This window comes from Stigmatopora argus, chromosome 3 (assembly GCF_051989625.1).
Source record: "Stigmatopora argus isolate UIUO_Sarg chromosome 3, RoL_Sarg_1.0, whole genome shotgun sequence".
Taxonomy (NCBI): Eukaryota; Metazoa; Chordata; class Actinopteri; order Syngnathiformes; family Syngnathidae; genus Stigmatopora; species Stigmatopora argus.
In genome coordinates this window covers 1,866,572-1,880,167 of record NC_135389.1, presented here as the reverse complement: position 1 = coordinate 1,880,167, position 13,596 = coordinate 1,866,572, and the positions used below count along the sequence as shown (strand labels likewise).

The window sequence follows — 13,596 nt, the reverse complement described above, 5'->3', positions numbered from 1 at the left end:
GCGTGTCTCTGCGTGCGTGTCTCTGCGTGCGTGTCTCTGCGTGCGTGTCTCTGCGTGCGTGTCTCTGCGTGCGTGTCTCTGCGTGCGTGTCTCTGCGTGCGTGTCTCTGCGTGCGTGTCTCTGCGTGCGTGTCTCTGCGTGCGTGTCTCTGCGTGCGTGTCTCTGCGTGCGTGTCTCTGCGTGCGTGTCTCTGCGTGCGTGTCTCTGCGTGCGTGTCTCTGCGTGCGTGTCTCTGCGTGCGTGTCTCTGCGTGCGTGTCTCTGCGTGCGTGTCTCTGCGTGCGTGTCTCTGCGTGCGTGTCTCTGCGTGCGTGTCTCTGCGTGCGTGTCTCTGCGTGCGTGTCTCTGCGTGCGTGTCTCTGCGTGCGTGTCTCTGCGTGCGTGTCTCTGCGTGCGTGTCTCTGCGTGCGTGTCTCTGCGTGCGTGTCTCTGCGTGCGTGTCTCTGCGTGCGTGTCTCTGCGTGCGTGTCTCTGCGTGCGTGTCTCTGCGTGCGTGTCTCTGCGTGCGTGTCTCTGCGTGCGTGTCTCTGCGTGCGTGTCTCTGCGTGCGTGTCTCTGCGTGCGTGTCTCTGCGTGCGTGTCTCTGCGTGCGTGTCTCTGCGTGCGTGTCTCTGCGTGCGTGTCTCTGCGTGCGTGTCTCTGCGTGCGTGTCTCTGCGTGCGTGTCTCTGCGTGCGTGTCTCTGCGTGCGTGTCTCTGCGTGCGTGTCTCTGCGTGCGTGTCTCTGCGTGCGTGTCTCTGCGTGCGTGTCTCTGCGTGCGTGTCTCTGCGTGCGTGTCTCTGCGCGCGTGTCTCTGCGCGCGTGTCTCTGCGCGCGTGTCTCTGCGCGCGTGTCTCTGCGCGCGTGTCTCTGCGCGCGTGTCTCTGCGCGCGTGTCTCTGCGCGCGTGTCTCTGCGCGCGTGTCTCTGCGCGCGTGTCTCTGCGCGCGTGTCTCTGCGCGCGTGTCTCTGCGCGCGTGTCTCTGCGCGCGTGTCTCTGCGCGCGTGTCTCTGCGCGCGTGTCTCTGCGCGCGTGTCTCTGCGCGCGTGTCTCTGCGCGCGTGTCTCTGCGCGCGTGTCTCTGCGCGCGTGTCTCTGCGCGCGTGTCTCTGCGCGCGTGTCTCTGCGCGCGTGTCTCTGCGCGCGTGTCTCTGCGCGCGTGTCTCTGCGCGCGTGTCTCTGCGCGCGTGTCTCTGCGCGCGTGTCTCTGCGCGCGTGTCTCTGCGCGCGTGTCTCTGCGCGCGTGTCTCTGCGCGCGTGTCTCTGCGCGCGTGTCTCTGCGCGCGTGTCTCTGCGCGCGTGTCTCTGCGCGCGTGTCTCTGCGCGCGTGTCTCTGCGCGCGTGTCTCTGCGCGCGTGTCTCTGCGCGCGTGTCTCTGCGCGCGTGTCTCTGCGCGCGTGTCTCTGCGCGCGTGTCTCTGCGCGCGTGTCTCTGCGCGCGTGTCTCTGCGCGCGTGTCTCTGCGCGCGTGTCTCTGCGCGCGTGTCTCTGCGCGCGTGTCTCTGCGCGCGTGTCTCTGCGCGCGTGTCTCTGCGCGCGTGTCTCTGCGCGCGTGTCTCTGCGCGCGTGTCTCTGCGCGCGTGTCTCTGCGCGCGTGTCTCTGCGCGCGTGTCTCTGCGCGCGTGTCTCTGCGCGCGTGTCTCTGCGCGCGTGTCTCTGCGCGCGTGTCTCTGCGCGCGTGTCTCTGCGCGCGTGTCTCTGCGCGCGTGTCTCTGCGCGCGTGTCTCTGCGCGCGTGTCTCTGCGCGCGTGTCTCTGCGCGCGTGTCTCTGCGCGCGTGTCTCTGCGCGCGTGTCTCTGCGCGCGTGTCTCTGCGCGCGTGTCTCTGCGCGCGTGTCTCTGCGCGCGTGTCTCTGCGCGCGTGTCTCTGCGCGCGTGTCTCTGCGCGCGTGTCTCTGCGCGCGTGTCTCTGCGCGCGTGTCTCTGCGCGTGTGTCTCTGCGCGTGTGTGTCTCTGCGCGTGTGTGTCTCTGCGCGTGTGTGTCTCTGCGCGTGTGTGTCTCTGCGCGTGTGTGTCTGTGCGTGTGTGTCTGTGCGTGTGTGTCTGTGCGTGTCTGTCTGTGTGTGTCTGTGCGTGTGTGTCTGTGTGTGTCTGTGTGTGTCTGTGTGTGTCTGTGTGTGTCTGTGTGTGTCTGTGTGTGTCTGTGTGTGTCTGTGTGTGTCTGTGTGTGTCTGTGTGTGTCTGTGTGTGTCTGTGTGTGTCTGTTTGTGTCTGTGTGTGTCTGTGTGTGTCTGTGTGTGTCTGTGTGTGTCTGTGTTTTAATTCCGGATTTGACTTGGCCACTCCAAAACCTTAACTTTTTTTTAAAGCCATTCAGAGGTGGACCTGCTGGTGTGCTTTGGATCGTTCTCATGCTGCACGCTCCAACAGCACTGGAGTTTTAGCGCACAAAATGAGGGCTGGACGCTCTGGTTTGCTGGTATACAGCAGAATTCATTGAATTCATGAATTACACCAAGTTGTCATGGTCCTGAGGTAAAGCAAAGCAGCCCCAGACCATCACACTGCCACCACCATGCTTCACTGTTGGTATACAGTGGTAACTCGAGATAAGAGCTTAATTCGTTACGGGACTGAGCTCGTATGTCGATTTTCTCGTAACTCAAACGAACGTTTCCCATACAAAAACGACAAATGTAACGGGCCTCACACCTTCCAATAAGTTCAACTTTTGACTCATGAGTTCACTAAATGTTCTTCCAAAAGTGTGGAGGATCATAAAGATGTTTTGGGGCAAACGTAAGACGAGCATTTACATTCTGTTTGGACAGCAATGGTTTTCGCCTTGGAACTTGGAGGCCCGCAGTTCTTTCAATTTTTTTCTAGGTTATTTTGTGACCTCCTGGATGAGTCGCCGTCACACACTTTTTGGGGGGTTTGTTTGTTTTTTGGCATTCAATACTTTCCCCCAGATTCAGCACCAAATGATGAAAATGAGACAGTGGCAGCAAGAGCTCACAGGTAATAAACAAAACAAAATTAATGATTAGATGGATGGACAGTCAGACTTACCATTTCGTTCAGCGTAGTCATTAGGGTCATTGTCTCGACTCCTTGATGTCACCTGAAAAGAGACACTTAACTATCAACCCCAATTAACATTTCCAACTTCACTTGGAAAGATACCAAATAAAACCTTTCTAAAAATACCCCAAGTTTGGTGTGCAAAATAAATAAATAAACAGATCCCTTGTATTTGTTGGCGTTTATTGGTATCTGGGCCAAAATCTCTACTTAAATTACATTATTATTGGGGCTATAACCCAACACGTTAAATTGATTTAAACCACAAATTACAACTTGGGAAAATTAATTATAGCAGTCTTCAGTGACATCAATTAAAACTTTACCTAGACATGAAGAATTTAACGTTGGTCCATTGGATGTCTTCTCATTCTATCTTTCATTAAAGGAGAGCCCAGCAAAGTAAACTCATTCTGTCTACTTGTATCCGGGATCTTGTTCTTCTGGTCACAGCCCAAAGCTTCTGACTAGTTAAGTTAAGGGTGCGAACGTACATTGATCGAGAAATAGAGAGCTTTGTTATTTGCTTTAGCTGCTTCTATAGTGTGACAGGCCAATACAAATACAGTAGAGAGAGTGGCAGGGGCATTCATCACAATCGCACTTCTCTAGTTCTCCCTCTCATTGCCCAGTCTTGCGCACACAGACAAATTCAAGAAACAACTCCGTGATGAACGAGGGTTGAAATCACACGTATCAGGACCTCACCGCCAGGTGGAGGTGATCAGCCATTGTCCCGGGGAAAAAAAGGAAAAGTAATGGCCATGCTCATACTGCTGAGACCAGGTTTCTTGCTTGTGAATGGGAGGCCAACGAAGTGTTGGGAGAGCAAAACCAACATGGAAATTAAAAAATATATATACCGGATACAGGAAGTATATTTACGTTTTGAGGGCTGTTTGATTTCATTTGATGTTTTGCAACATGGAATGTTTTTGTATCTTGGAAAAAAGGGTTTCACATTAAATGGTTTTGTAACCAGAATACAGTAATACTGTGACATACAAGTGTCCCAACATACTTGAAATTTGAGATACAGACGCTCCCCTACTTACGAACATTCGAGTTACGAACAACAGTACATACGAACATGTCTGCAAATTGCGTTTATGTCGAAAAATGTTCGCAAGTTCGATTTTGTATTGTAGTGCTTCTTTCCGCCGCTAATACCGACGCCTGGCGCTGTGAGAGCTCAGCTCACCCAGCATTCACCTTCTTCTGCCCAGTTTGTTGCAATACAGAAGTGCGTGAACGTATCTCCAGTGCGCAAAGAACCTTTTTCATTTTTATCATTAAATATCTCGTGCATCCATTATTCAATATGGTTGGTGAAAAGCGAAATGCTTCTATTGAGGGAGGTGCAAGGAAGAGGCTAGCCATTTCATTTGAAATGAGTGGCAATAATAACGAAGCTGGATGAAAGTGGTGAGCGTTGCATGGGAATACAACTTGAATCGTTCGACCGTCAGTACCATTTATAAACATAAAGATCGAGCAGCAGGACCCAAATATTGAACGTTGCACAAAGTTTGCAAATCAATTGAATGATGCCATACAGTGCTACTGCATCATTTATGATGAAAAAAAGAAAACTGCAATCCTCATTAGATAGCTTCTTTCGGCCAGTTTCTAGTAAATCTCTCTCTCTCTCTAATGTATGTATACAGTACTGTATGTGTTCTCTCCATGTTATTAAATGTTTTTTAGTACAAACCAATGTGTGTTACTTATACAAGCCTTAAACATACAAATGCACTTATATAAACCTTTAATATACTTATATAGGCTTCAATATACTTATATAGGCCTTAAACATAAATTATAATACAAAATATAGCACTGAGCAACTTACAAACAAATTCAATTTATGAACAATCGCTCGGAACCTAACTTGTTCGTAAGTAGGGGAGCGTCTGTATGGTGAAAATTCCAAGCAAATTTTTACCTTGAGATAAGAGACAAATTTGCAATGTGAGCATAGGAGATACGGCCCTCCAGGTGGCCGAGTATGCGAGAGGCCGCTTTGGAGAGAACAACATCTCGTATCTCATGGTATTACTGTATGATGAATGTATAAACATTCTCAAGTAGAGGTAGCACTGTGTTTATTAAATTGGATTGAATTGCAGTGGTTCCCTAAACCCTCACTCGTATTCTGTGTTTTTACAGCTTTTGAATGATGTCCATCATGGACAGCACCTCCCACCCCCTGCATGAGTCTGTAGAGTCCCTCCAAAGCTCTTTCAGCAATAGACTGCTGCACCCTCATTGCAGGAAGGAGCGCTTTCGCAGATCCTTCCTCCCATCAGCTGTCAGGCTCTTTAACAAAAAATATGGCTGAGTGTTAAGACCTACCGTATGCAGGCATGTACATCTATGTACACGTATGGTAATGTGTATATGTACACATGTGTATATGTACACGTATGTGTATGTGTAAGTGTATATGTGTATATGTACACGTATGTGTATGTGTATATGTACACGTATGTGTATATGTACACATATGTGTATGTGTATATGTACACGTATGTGTGTGTATACGTACACGTATGTGTGTATATGTGTGTATGTGTATATGTACACGTATGTGTATGTGTATATGTACACGTATGTGTCTATGTACACATGTGTATGTGTATATGTACACGTATGTGTGTATATGTACACATAAGTGTATGTGTGTATGTGTATGTATATATGTGTTGGAGTAATCATTATTATAAATGTGTTTGCAATGCTTATTTAGGAATATAAAGCCTTATAATATACATGCTTACTATATTAATCAATATATTTGCTTATTAGGAATAGTAATGCTAACTATATTAAACTATATATATATATATATATATATATATATATATATATATATACAGACACTCCTCAACTTACGAACGCAATTGGTTCCGAGCGATTGTTCATAAGTTGAATTTGTTTGTAAGTTGATTTAGTGCTATATTTTGTATTATAATTTATGTTTAAGGCCTATATAAGTATATTGAAGGTTTATATAAGTGCATTTGTATGTTTAAGGCTTGTATAAGTAACACGCATTGGTTTGTACTGAAAAAAAAAAACATTTAATAAAATGGAGAGAATATGTACAGTACTGTAGAGAGAGAGATAGATTTATGTATTAGAAACTGGCCAAAAGAAGCGACCTAATGACGATTGCACAGTTTTCTTCTTTTTTTCATCATAAATGATGCAGTAGCACTGTATGGGATCATTCAATTGATTTGCAAACTTTGTGCAACGTTCAATATTTGGGTCCTGCTGCTCGATCTTTCTGTTTATAAATGGTACTGAATGTGCAACGCTCACCACTTTCTGACGCGCATCAAGCTTCGTTATTATTGCCACTCGTTTCAAATGAAATGGCTTGCCTCTTCCCTGCAACTCCCTCAATAGAAGCCTTTAGCTTTTTACCAACCATATTCAATATTGGATGCATGAGATATTTAATGATACAAATGAAAAAGGTTCTTTGCACACTGGAGATACATTCACGCACTTCCGCATTGCAACGAAGAAGGTAGATGCTGGGTGAGCTGAGCTCTCACAGCGCCAGGCGTCGGTATTAGCGGCGGAAAGAAGTACTACTCCGAAAAAGACGCGAAATACAAAATTGGACTTGCGAACATTTTTGGACTTAAACGCAATTTGCAGACATGTTCGTATGTACCGTTGTTCGTAAGTTGAATGTTCGTAAGTAGGGGAGCGTCTGTGTGTGTGTGTGTGTGTGTGTGTGTGTGTGTGTGTGTGTGTGCGTGCGTGCGTGCGTGCGTGCGTGCGTGCCGGATTTCGCCGAGGGGAGAGGGGCTTCGGTTTTTTTTTTCCTCCACACAACGCACTCGTAAACAGAACAAACACTCCACCCTCACGTTCGCTATCGATGGGCTGTTTGCTGTCGTACTATTCCCTTCAAAATATTCCGAAAATGATGCACACAAATGTCCTCACAATCGGAGAACGCACGACCACTTGCCAACGAGCAGCAAGCAGTCTTATCAGCGATCGCACCGCTGCTCATGGGAGCTTCGGAGGCGCTGGCTAGCGGCTCATTTTAGCTTGTAGCATCTGTGTTCGCATCCCCTCGAACGGCGACTATGATAGAGTTGCTACCGGGGATGCTGTTGCGAGCCAGTGCCCCCGATGTTCTTATGAGCAGCCAACGAGCAGAGTCTTTTATCAGCGATCGCCCCGCTGCTCATGGGAGCTTCAGGGGCGCTGGCTAGCGGCTCCTTTTAGCTTGTAGCATCTGTGTTCGCATCCCCTCGAACGGCGCCTATGATAGAGTTGCTACCGGGGATACTTTTGCGAGCACGAGTATACTTCATTACCCAGAAAGCCCTCTTTTCACCGCGCATGCGCGTTGTGCGTTTCCTGGTCTGAATAGCTCATCCGGTGCTCGTAAATATTGTTATACACGAAAGATATGCCAAAAAAAATGCCATGGCAACCTGGCTTGGTCGCATCACGAAACTTTGACCGCATCACGGGCGAATTATTCGATCGAAATTTCCCCCGTAAGACGAGCATTCCGTATGACGAACGGTCGTATGACGAGGTACCACTGTATATATATATATATATGTGTTGATCGCTTTTATGTTAGAGTTAGAATTAATATGTGTTTTCAACGAAGACAAACGCTTACTCCAAGGTCACTCTCCAGGACAGCTGGCTCCAGCTAGACTTAACAATTCACTGAGTCCTTGCTCCGAGGACTGATTACTGGAAGATACGTGTTGGAGTAATCATTATTATAAATGTGTTTGCAATGAATATAAAGCCTTATAATATACATGCTTACTATATTAATCAATATATTTGCTTATTAGAATAGTAATGCTCATCCTAAATGTGTAACTATATTAAACTATATATATATATATATATATATATATATATGTGTTGATTGCTTTTATGTTAGTTAGAATTAATATGTGCTTTCAACGAAGACAAACGCTTACTACAAGGTCACTCTCCAGGACAGCTGGCTACAGCTAGAAATACAAATTCGCAATGACTTAACAATACACTGAGTCCTTGCTCCGAGGACTGATTACTGGAAGATACGCCTCAACCCTTTCCCCAGATACAAGTTCGCAATGAAGATCTGTGAAGGACGCTTAAATTGTTGTTGATTCAGCGGATGGCTATCGCTAGGTTTGACGCTAGTTTTGCCTGATTATGGAATTGTTTTGTTTCTTGCTTACGCAATTGGATCGAATCGATAACCTTGTAATTGTTTTGATTTGAGGCCTTAAATGGGCAGGACATAATGCCGCTCGAGAGAATAATCTTGACCGGACGAGCGGGTGGATGTATTCTCTTCTTGCAAGAATTAAATGGTGATGTGACTACAGATGCCTTTTTTATTGAAAGCTGAATTTGGAAATACCTAAGGATAAACCTAACATTGGATAAACCTAACATTACGCCTCAACCCTTTCCCTAGATACAAGTTCCAGGATCTACAAGGACTCTTAAACTGCTTTGCTCTGTTTACCTTATAAAGAAATTATTATGCTTACTGGTGCAAATTCTAATGCCGTTGTTTTGCTTATTGTCCAAATTCTTACGCAGGTGTTCCGATAAAAACAGATTGTTGTGACAGTTGTTTTTATAACCTTCATGATGTTATTCGGTTAAGCTTATACAATTGTTCAAAACAGTTGAGACAGTTGTTTTTGCTTATGCAATTGTTTAAAACAGATTACCTTTGAATGTTTTGGTTATGCGCCGCTAAATGGACCGAAGAGTATGCCGCTCGTCAGAATGCTTTGTGGACTGAGACGACGTCACAAGGCACCTCCTTGCAAGTTGTAAGCAGAATTTGTTGAAAGATGTTTTCCTATTTTAATTAAATATTACTAATAATGATTTAAAAGGTTTGAATCATTATTCCAACAATATGTCTGTATGTGAATGTCTGTATGTGTATGTGTGTATGTGTGTATGTGTATACGTGTGTATACGTGTGTGTATGTGTATAGATATGTACATGTATGTAAATGTGTACATGTGTATGTGTGTGTGCGCGTGCAGGCGCGCGCGTATGTGTATGCGTCTCTCTCTCTCCCTCCCCTCCCCCATCCTCCCTCCCTCCCACTCCCTCTCCCTCCCTCCCTCTCCCTCCCTCCCCCTCTCTCCACCTCCCTCCCCCTCCCTCCCCCTCCCTCTCCCTCCCTCTCCCTCCCTCTCCCTCCCTCTCCCTCCCTCTCCCTCCCTCTCCCTCCCTCCCTGATTGTTCATAAGTTGAATTTGTTTGTAAGTTGCTCAGTGCTATATTTTGTATTATAATTTATGTTTAAGGCCTTTGTAAGTATATTGAAGCCTATATAAGTATATTGAAGGTTTATATAAGTGCATTTGTATGTTTAAGGCTTGTATAAGTAACACGTATTGGTTTGTACTGAAAAAAACATTTAATAAAATTGAGAGAATACATACAGTACTGTATACATACATTAGAGAGTGAGAGGGAGAGAGAGAAACTTACTAGAAACTGGCCGAAAGAAGCTATCTAATGACGATTGCAGTTTTCTTTTTTTTATCATAAATGATGCGGTAGCACTGTATGGCATCATTCAATTGATTTGCAAACTTTGTGCAACGTTCAATATTTGGGTCCTGTTGCTCGATCTTTATGTTTATAAATGGTACTGACGATCGAACGATTCAAGTTGCATTCCCGTGTAACGCGCACCAAGCTTCGTTATTATTGCCAGTCATTTCAAATGAAATGGCTTGCCTCTTCCTTGCACCTCCCTCAATAGAAGCCTTTTGCTTTTCACCAACCATATTCAATAATGGATGCACGAGATATTTAATGATACAAATGAAAAAGGTTCTTTGCGCACTGGAGATACGTTCACGCACTTCCGCATTGCAACGAATTGGGCAGAAGAAGGTAGATGCTGGGTGAGCTGAGCTCTCACAGCGCCAGGCGTCGGTATTAGCGGCGGAAAGAAGCACTACTCGGAAAAAAAATACAAAATCGAACTTACTAACATTTTTCGACATAAAAGCAATTTGCAGACATGTTCGTATGTACCGTTGTTCGTAACTCGAATGTTCTGAAGTAGGGGAGCGTCTGTATATATATTTCAGCAACTTGCTTATTTATTTATATATTTATTTATGTATTTATTTATTTATTAACTTACTTATTATCTATCTATTCATGTCTAAAATGCCTTTATTTCTGTATCCTCACCCTCTTGCTACTGTGACAACAAAATTTCCCGAATACGGGATGAATAAAGTTATCCAATCCAATCCAAACAAATTGAATGTGTTATTGTCATTATACAAGGACAATAAGATTTAAAGCTTCACCATAAAGTGCACACAAGTAGTCATAAAGATTTAAATACAATAAAAATGAGATGGGGTAAAGAAAGTGACTAAAATGGTTAGCAGCACGTGAGATAACTTTAGAGTTCTAGTGCAAGTATCAAAGTGCAAGATAAAAATTTCCATTGCTAAGACTGATGTAAAAGTCTCAGAACATTCCTTATTGATATGCATCTGGCATATGGCATTTTACATCTGCAGTGACAATACTTACCGTATTTTCACGCCTATTTGGCGCATCGTTTCTTACGCCGCAGTGTCAGTAACGAGTGCTATTTCTGTATTTTAGACACAAAGCACGCACCATTTCATTAAACGCATATATATTATATATTTCATATGGATTAAGATCGAAACGCAATAGCGCTGGCTACCGGAAGCAGCTTATTTCCGGGTTCCGGTGCGCAGTGACTGCTGGGAAATATAGTTCTTGGGCGCTAAACCCACACGCTAAAAACACGCTTTAAAAAGGCAACGGAAGCAAAACTGAGTTCGGTAGTGCTTTATTTGGACATTTTACAATTTACTCAAGTCATCATCACCTTCAAATCCCTCAAACTCCTCATCTTCTGTGTCAGAATTAAACAATTGCCCGAACGAGCCTTCCAAATAGCTGGGTCCCCCCCTCTCTTCATTTTCAGAGTCACCGTAATTTCCATGTGGCTCCTTAGAAATTATGCCGGCTTTGGCAAAAGCTCGAACAACCGTGCAAGCAGACACGTTTGCCCAGGCGGCAACGATCCATTGACAAATCGTAGCGTAAGAAGCCCGGCGCTGCCTGCCACTTTTCGTGAAGCTGTGTTCGCCAGCGATCATCCACTGCTCCCACGCCGCTCGTAACTTTGATTTGAAAGCCCGGTTGATGCCGATGTCCAGCGGCTGTAATTCTTTGGTCAAGCCTCCGGGAATGACGGCAAGCTCTGAGTTCATTTTCATGATCTGGTTTTTAACCGTTGCTGTGAGATGAGCACGCATGGAGTCGCAAATCAAAACAGACAGCGAGCTGTGAAAAAATCCATCTGGTCGCTTGACATAAATGTCACGTAACCATTCTCCCATTTTCTCCTCATCCATCCAGCCCTTTGGATTCACCTTCACGATGACACCGGCTGGAAACTTTTCTTTAGGCAGAGTCTTTCGCTTGAAGATCACCATTGGTGGTAGCTTCTGCCCATTAGCATGGCAAGCGCGAACGACAGTAAAAGCCGACTTCTCGTGCCCCGTTGTTCGTATCGCCACCGTGCTGGTCCCCTTTCTCTCGACAGTGTGGTTCATTGAGATGTCGAAAGTCAGCGGCACCTCATCCATGTTGGTAATGTGGTTTGGCTGTATAAGTTTGTTGGCAATCAGCTTGCAGCAGTAGGTGCGGAAAGCGGCTAGCTTGTCAATGTAGTCCGCCGGGAGTTGCTGCGCCACGGTTGTCCTCACTCTGATCGCCAGATGATGCCGTTTCATAAAACGAAAGCACCACGACGGTCCTCCTTCGAAATGTTCATGTTTCAAATCCTCCGCGAGCGCTTTTGCCTTCAGTCGAATGGTGACTGTGGAGACGTTTCTCCCAGCTGCTCTCAGGTCAAGAATCCAGCGCTCAAGATGCTCTTCCAGGTCCGGCCACCTAGCCTTGCTCCCACGGAAACTCAGCTTCCTCTTGTTGACCTGGCGAAGCTCCTTCTCCTGCTTTCTCCATTTACGAATCATGGATTCGTTGATGTTGAATTTCCTTGCCGCTGCTCTGTTACCATGATCCACTGCATGATCGATGGTTACAAGCTTGAACTGTGCTTCGTAAGAGTGCCTCTTTGTGGAAATATTCATTCTTTAGTTTGCAATTGAGCACATGCATCACTGTGCCCCTACCAGCTGTAAATATAGGAACCTTGTAGGGGCGTGGCTTTAGCGTCTTCTCCAACACACCCCCTCCCAAGCCTTGCCCCACCAACGTCCGCCTTCTCTCTATATATAAAGAGGGTATTCGCAGTTAGTGCTCAGTCAGGCTCCGGAGCTCTCTCGGCGCTCGGCCACGATCGCCGCCGCCGCGCGCCCCCGCCCGGCGCCCCCGCCCGGCGCCCCCGCCCGGCGCCCCCGCCCGGCGCCCCCGCCCGGCGCCCCCGCCCGGCGCCCCCGCCCGGCGCCCCCGCCCGGCGCCCCCGCCCGGCGCCCCCGCCCGGCGCCCCCGCCCGGCGCCCCCGCCCGGCGCCCCCGCCCGGCGCCCCCGCCCGGCGGCGGCGCTCGGCGTCGCTCGTCGGCGCCGCTTGTCTCGTCGGCGCCGCTCGGCGCTCACAAAGGGCGCTCTGCATTAAAAGGCGCCCTGTCTATTTTGGAGAAAATTTTTGACTTTTATGCGCGGCTTATAGGCGTGAAAATACGGTAATTGAGATTCGACTAGGTGCTCTTGGGTGCAAAACTCGAGTTGCGTATAGTGATGGCACTTGGGAAGAAACTGTCCATGTGTCTGTTTGTTTTGGCTGTTATGGTCCTGTAGCACCTGCCAGAGCGGAGCAGGTTGAAGAGGTGGAAGCCAGGATGTGTATGCGCTTTGCCCCTCCAAGGCCCCGGGAGTCTTAGATGGTGGGCAGGGGAGGTAGGGGGCAGCTGATGATCTTTTGAGGTGTGTTGATCACCCTCTGCAGTTTGGTGTCGAGTTGGTCCTTCCTGAGTACTCTCAGCAAGTGTAGCCTCTGCTGTGCCTTCTTGATGAGTGCTGTGGTGCTTGCTTCCCAAGTGCGGTCAGCAGAGATATGGACCCGCAGGAATTTCAAAGTCTCCACTTGTCACCATTGACTGACGGGCAGGATGAGTTCCCGGGTTTTGGAAAAGTTCAGGGCCAAGTTGATGAGAGTCTAAGGATCTCCTCTCTATAGGCCCTCTTATTCCCCTCTTTGATCATCTCCACCACCGTTGTGTCATCCGCAAATTTCACAATAATGTTCTCAGGGTGTGTGTGTCTGCAGTCATGTGTGTACGGCGAGTAAAGTAGTGGAGTCCCCATTGGGGAATAGTTTGCCAACCACTGTTCTAGTGATAGGTTGAAAATGTCAGGGAAGACTGATGCTAGTTGGTCAGCACATGCCTATATTACTTTCCCTGGTATTCCATCCCGTCCTGTGGCCTTCCTAGGGTTGAGTGCATGGAGCACACGTCTCACGTCCACTACCTCCATGGTGAGTTGAGTGGTTTTAGACAGTGTGGGATGTATTAGAATTTTAGGTGGTATGACTGAGTCCTGGGT

At 47.1% G+C, this 13,596-nt stretch overlaps 1 protein-coding gene across 4 annotated transcripts in view; it reads right to left on the bottom strand.

Moving 5' to 3' along the window:
- Nucleotides 1-13,596, bottom strand: part of polr2c (RNA polymerase II subunit C) — a 75,706-nt gene that overhangs the window by 32,464 nt on the left and 29,646 nt on the right. For all 4 annotated transcript variants that reach the window (XM_077595466.1, XM_077595464.1, XM_077595468.1 and 1 more), the window contains one exon: nucleotides 2,988-3,039. In XM_077595466.1, coding sequence (XP_077451592.1) covers nucleotides 2,988-3,039 — 52 coding nt within the window. The remainder of the gene's footprint in view (nucleotides 1-2,987; nucleotides 3,040-13,596) is intronic.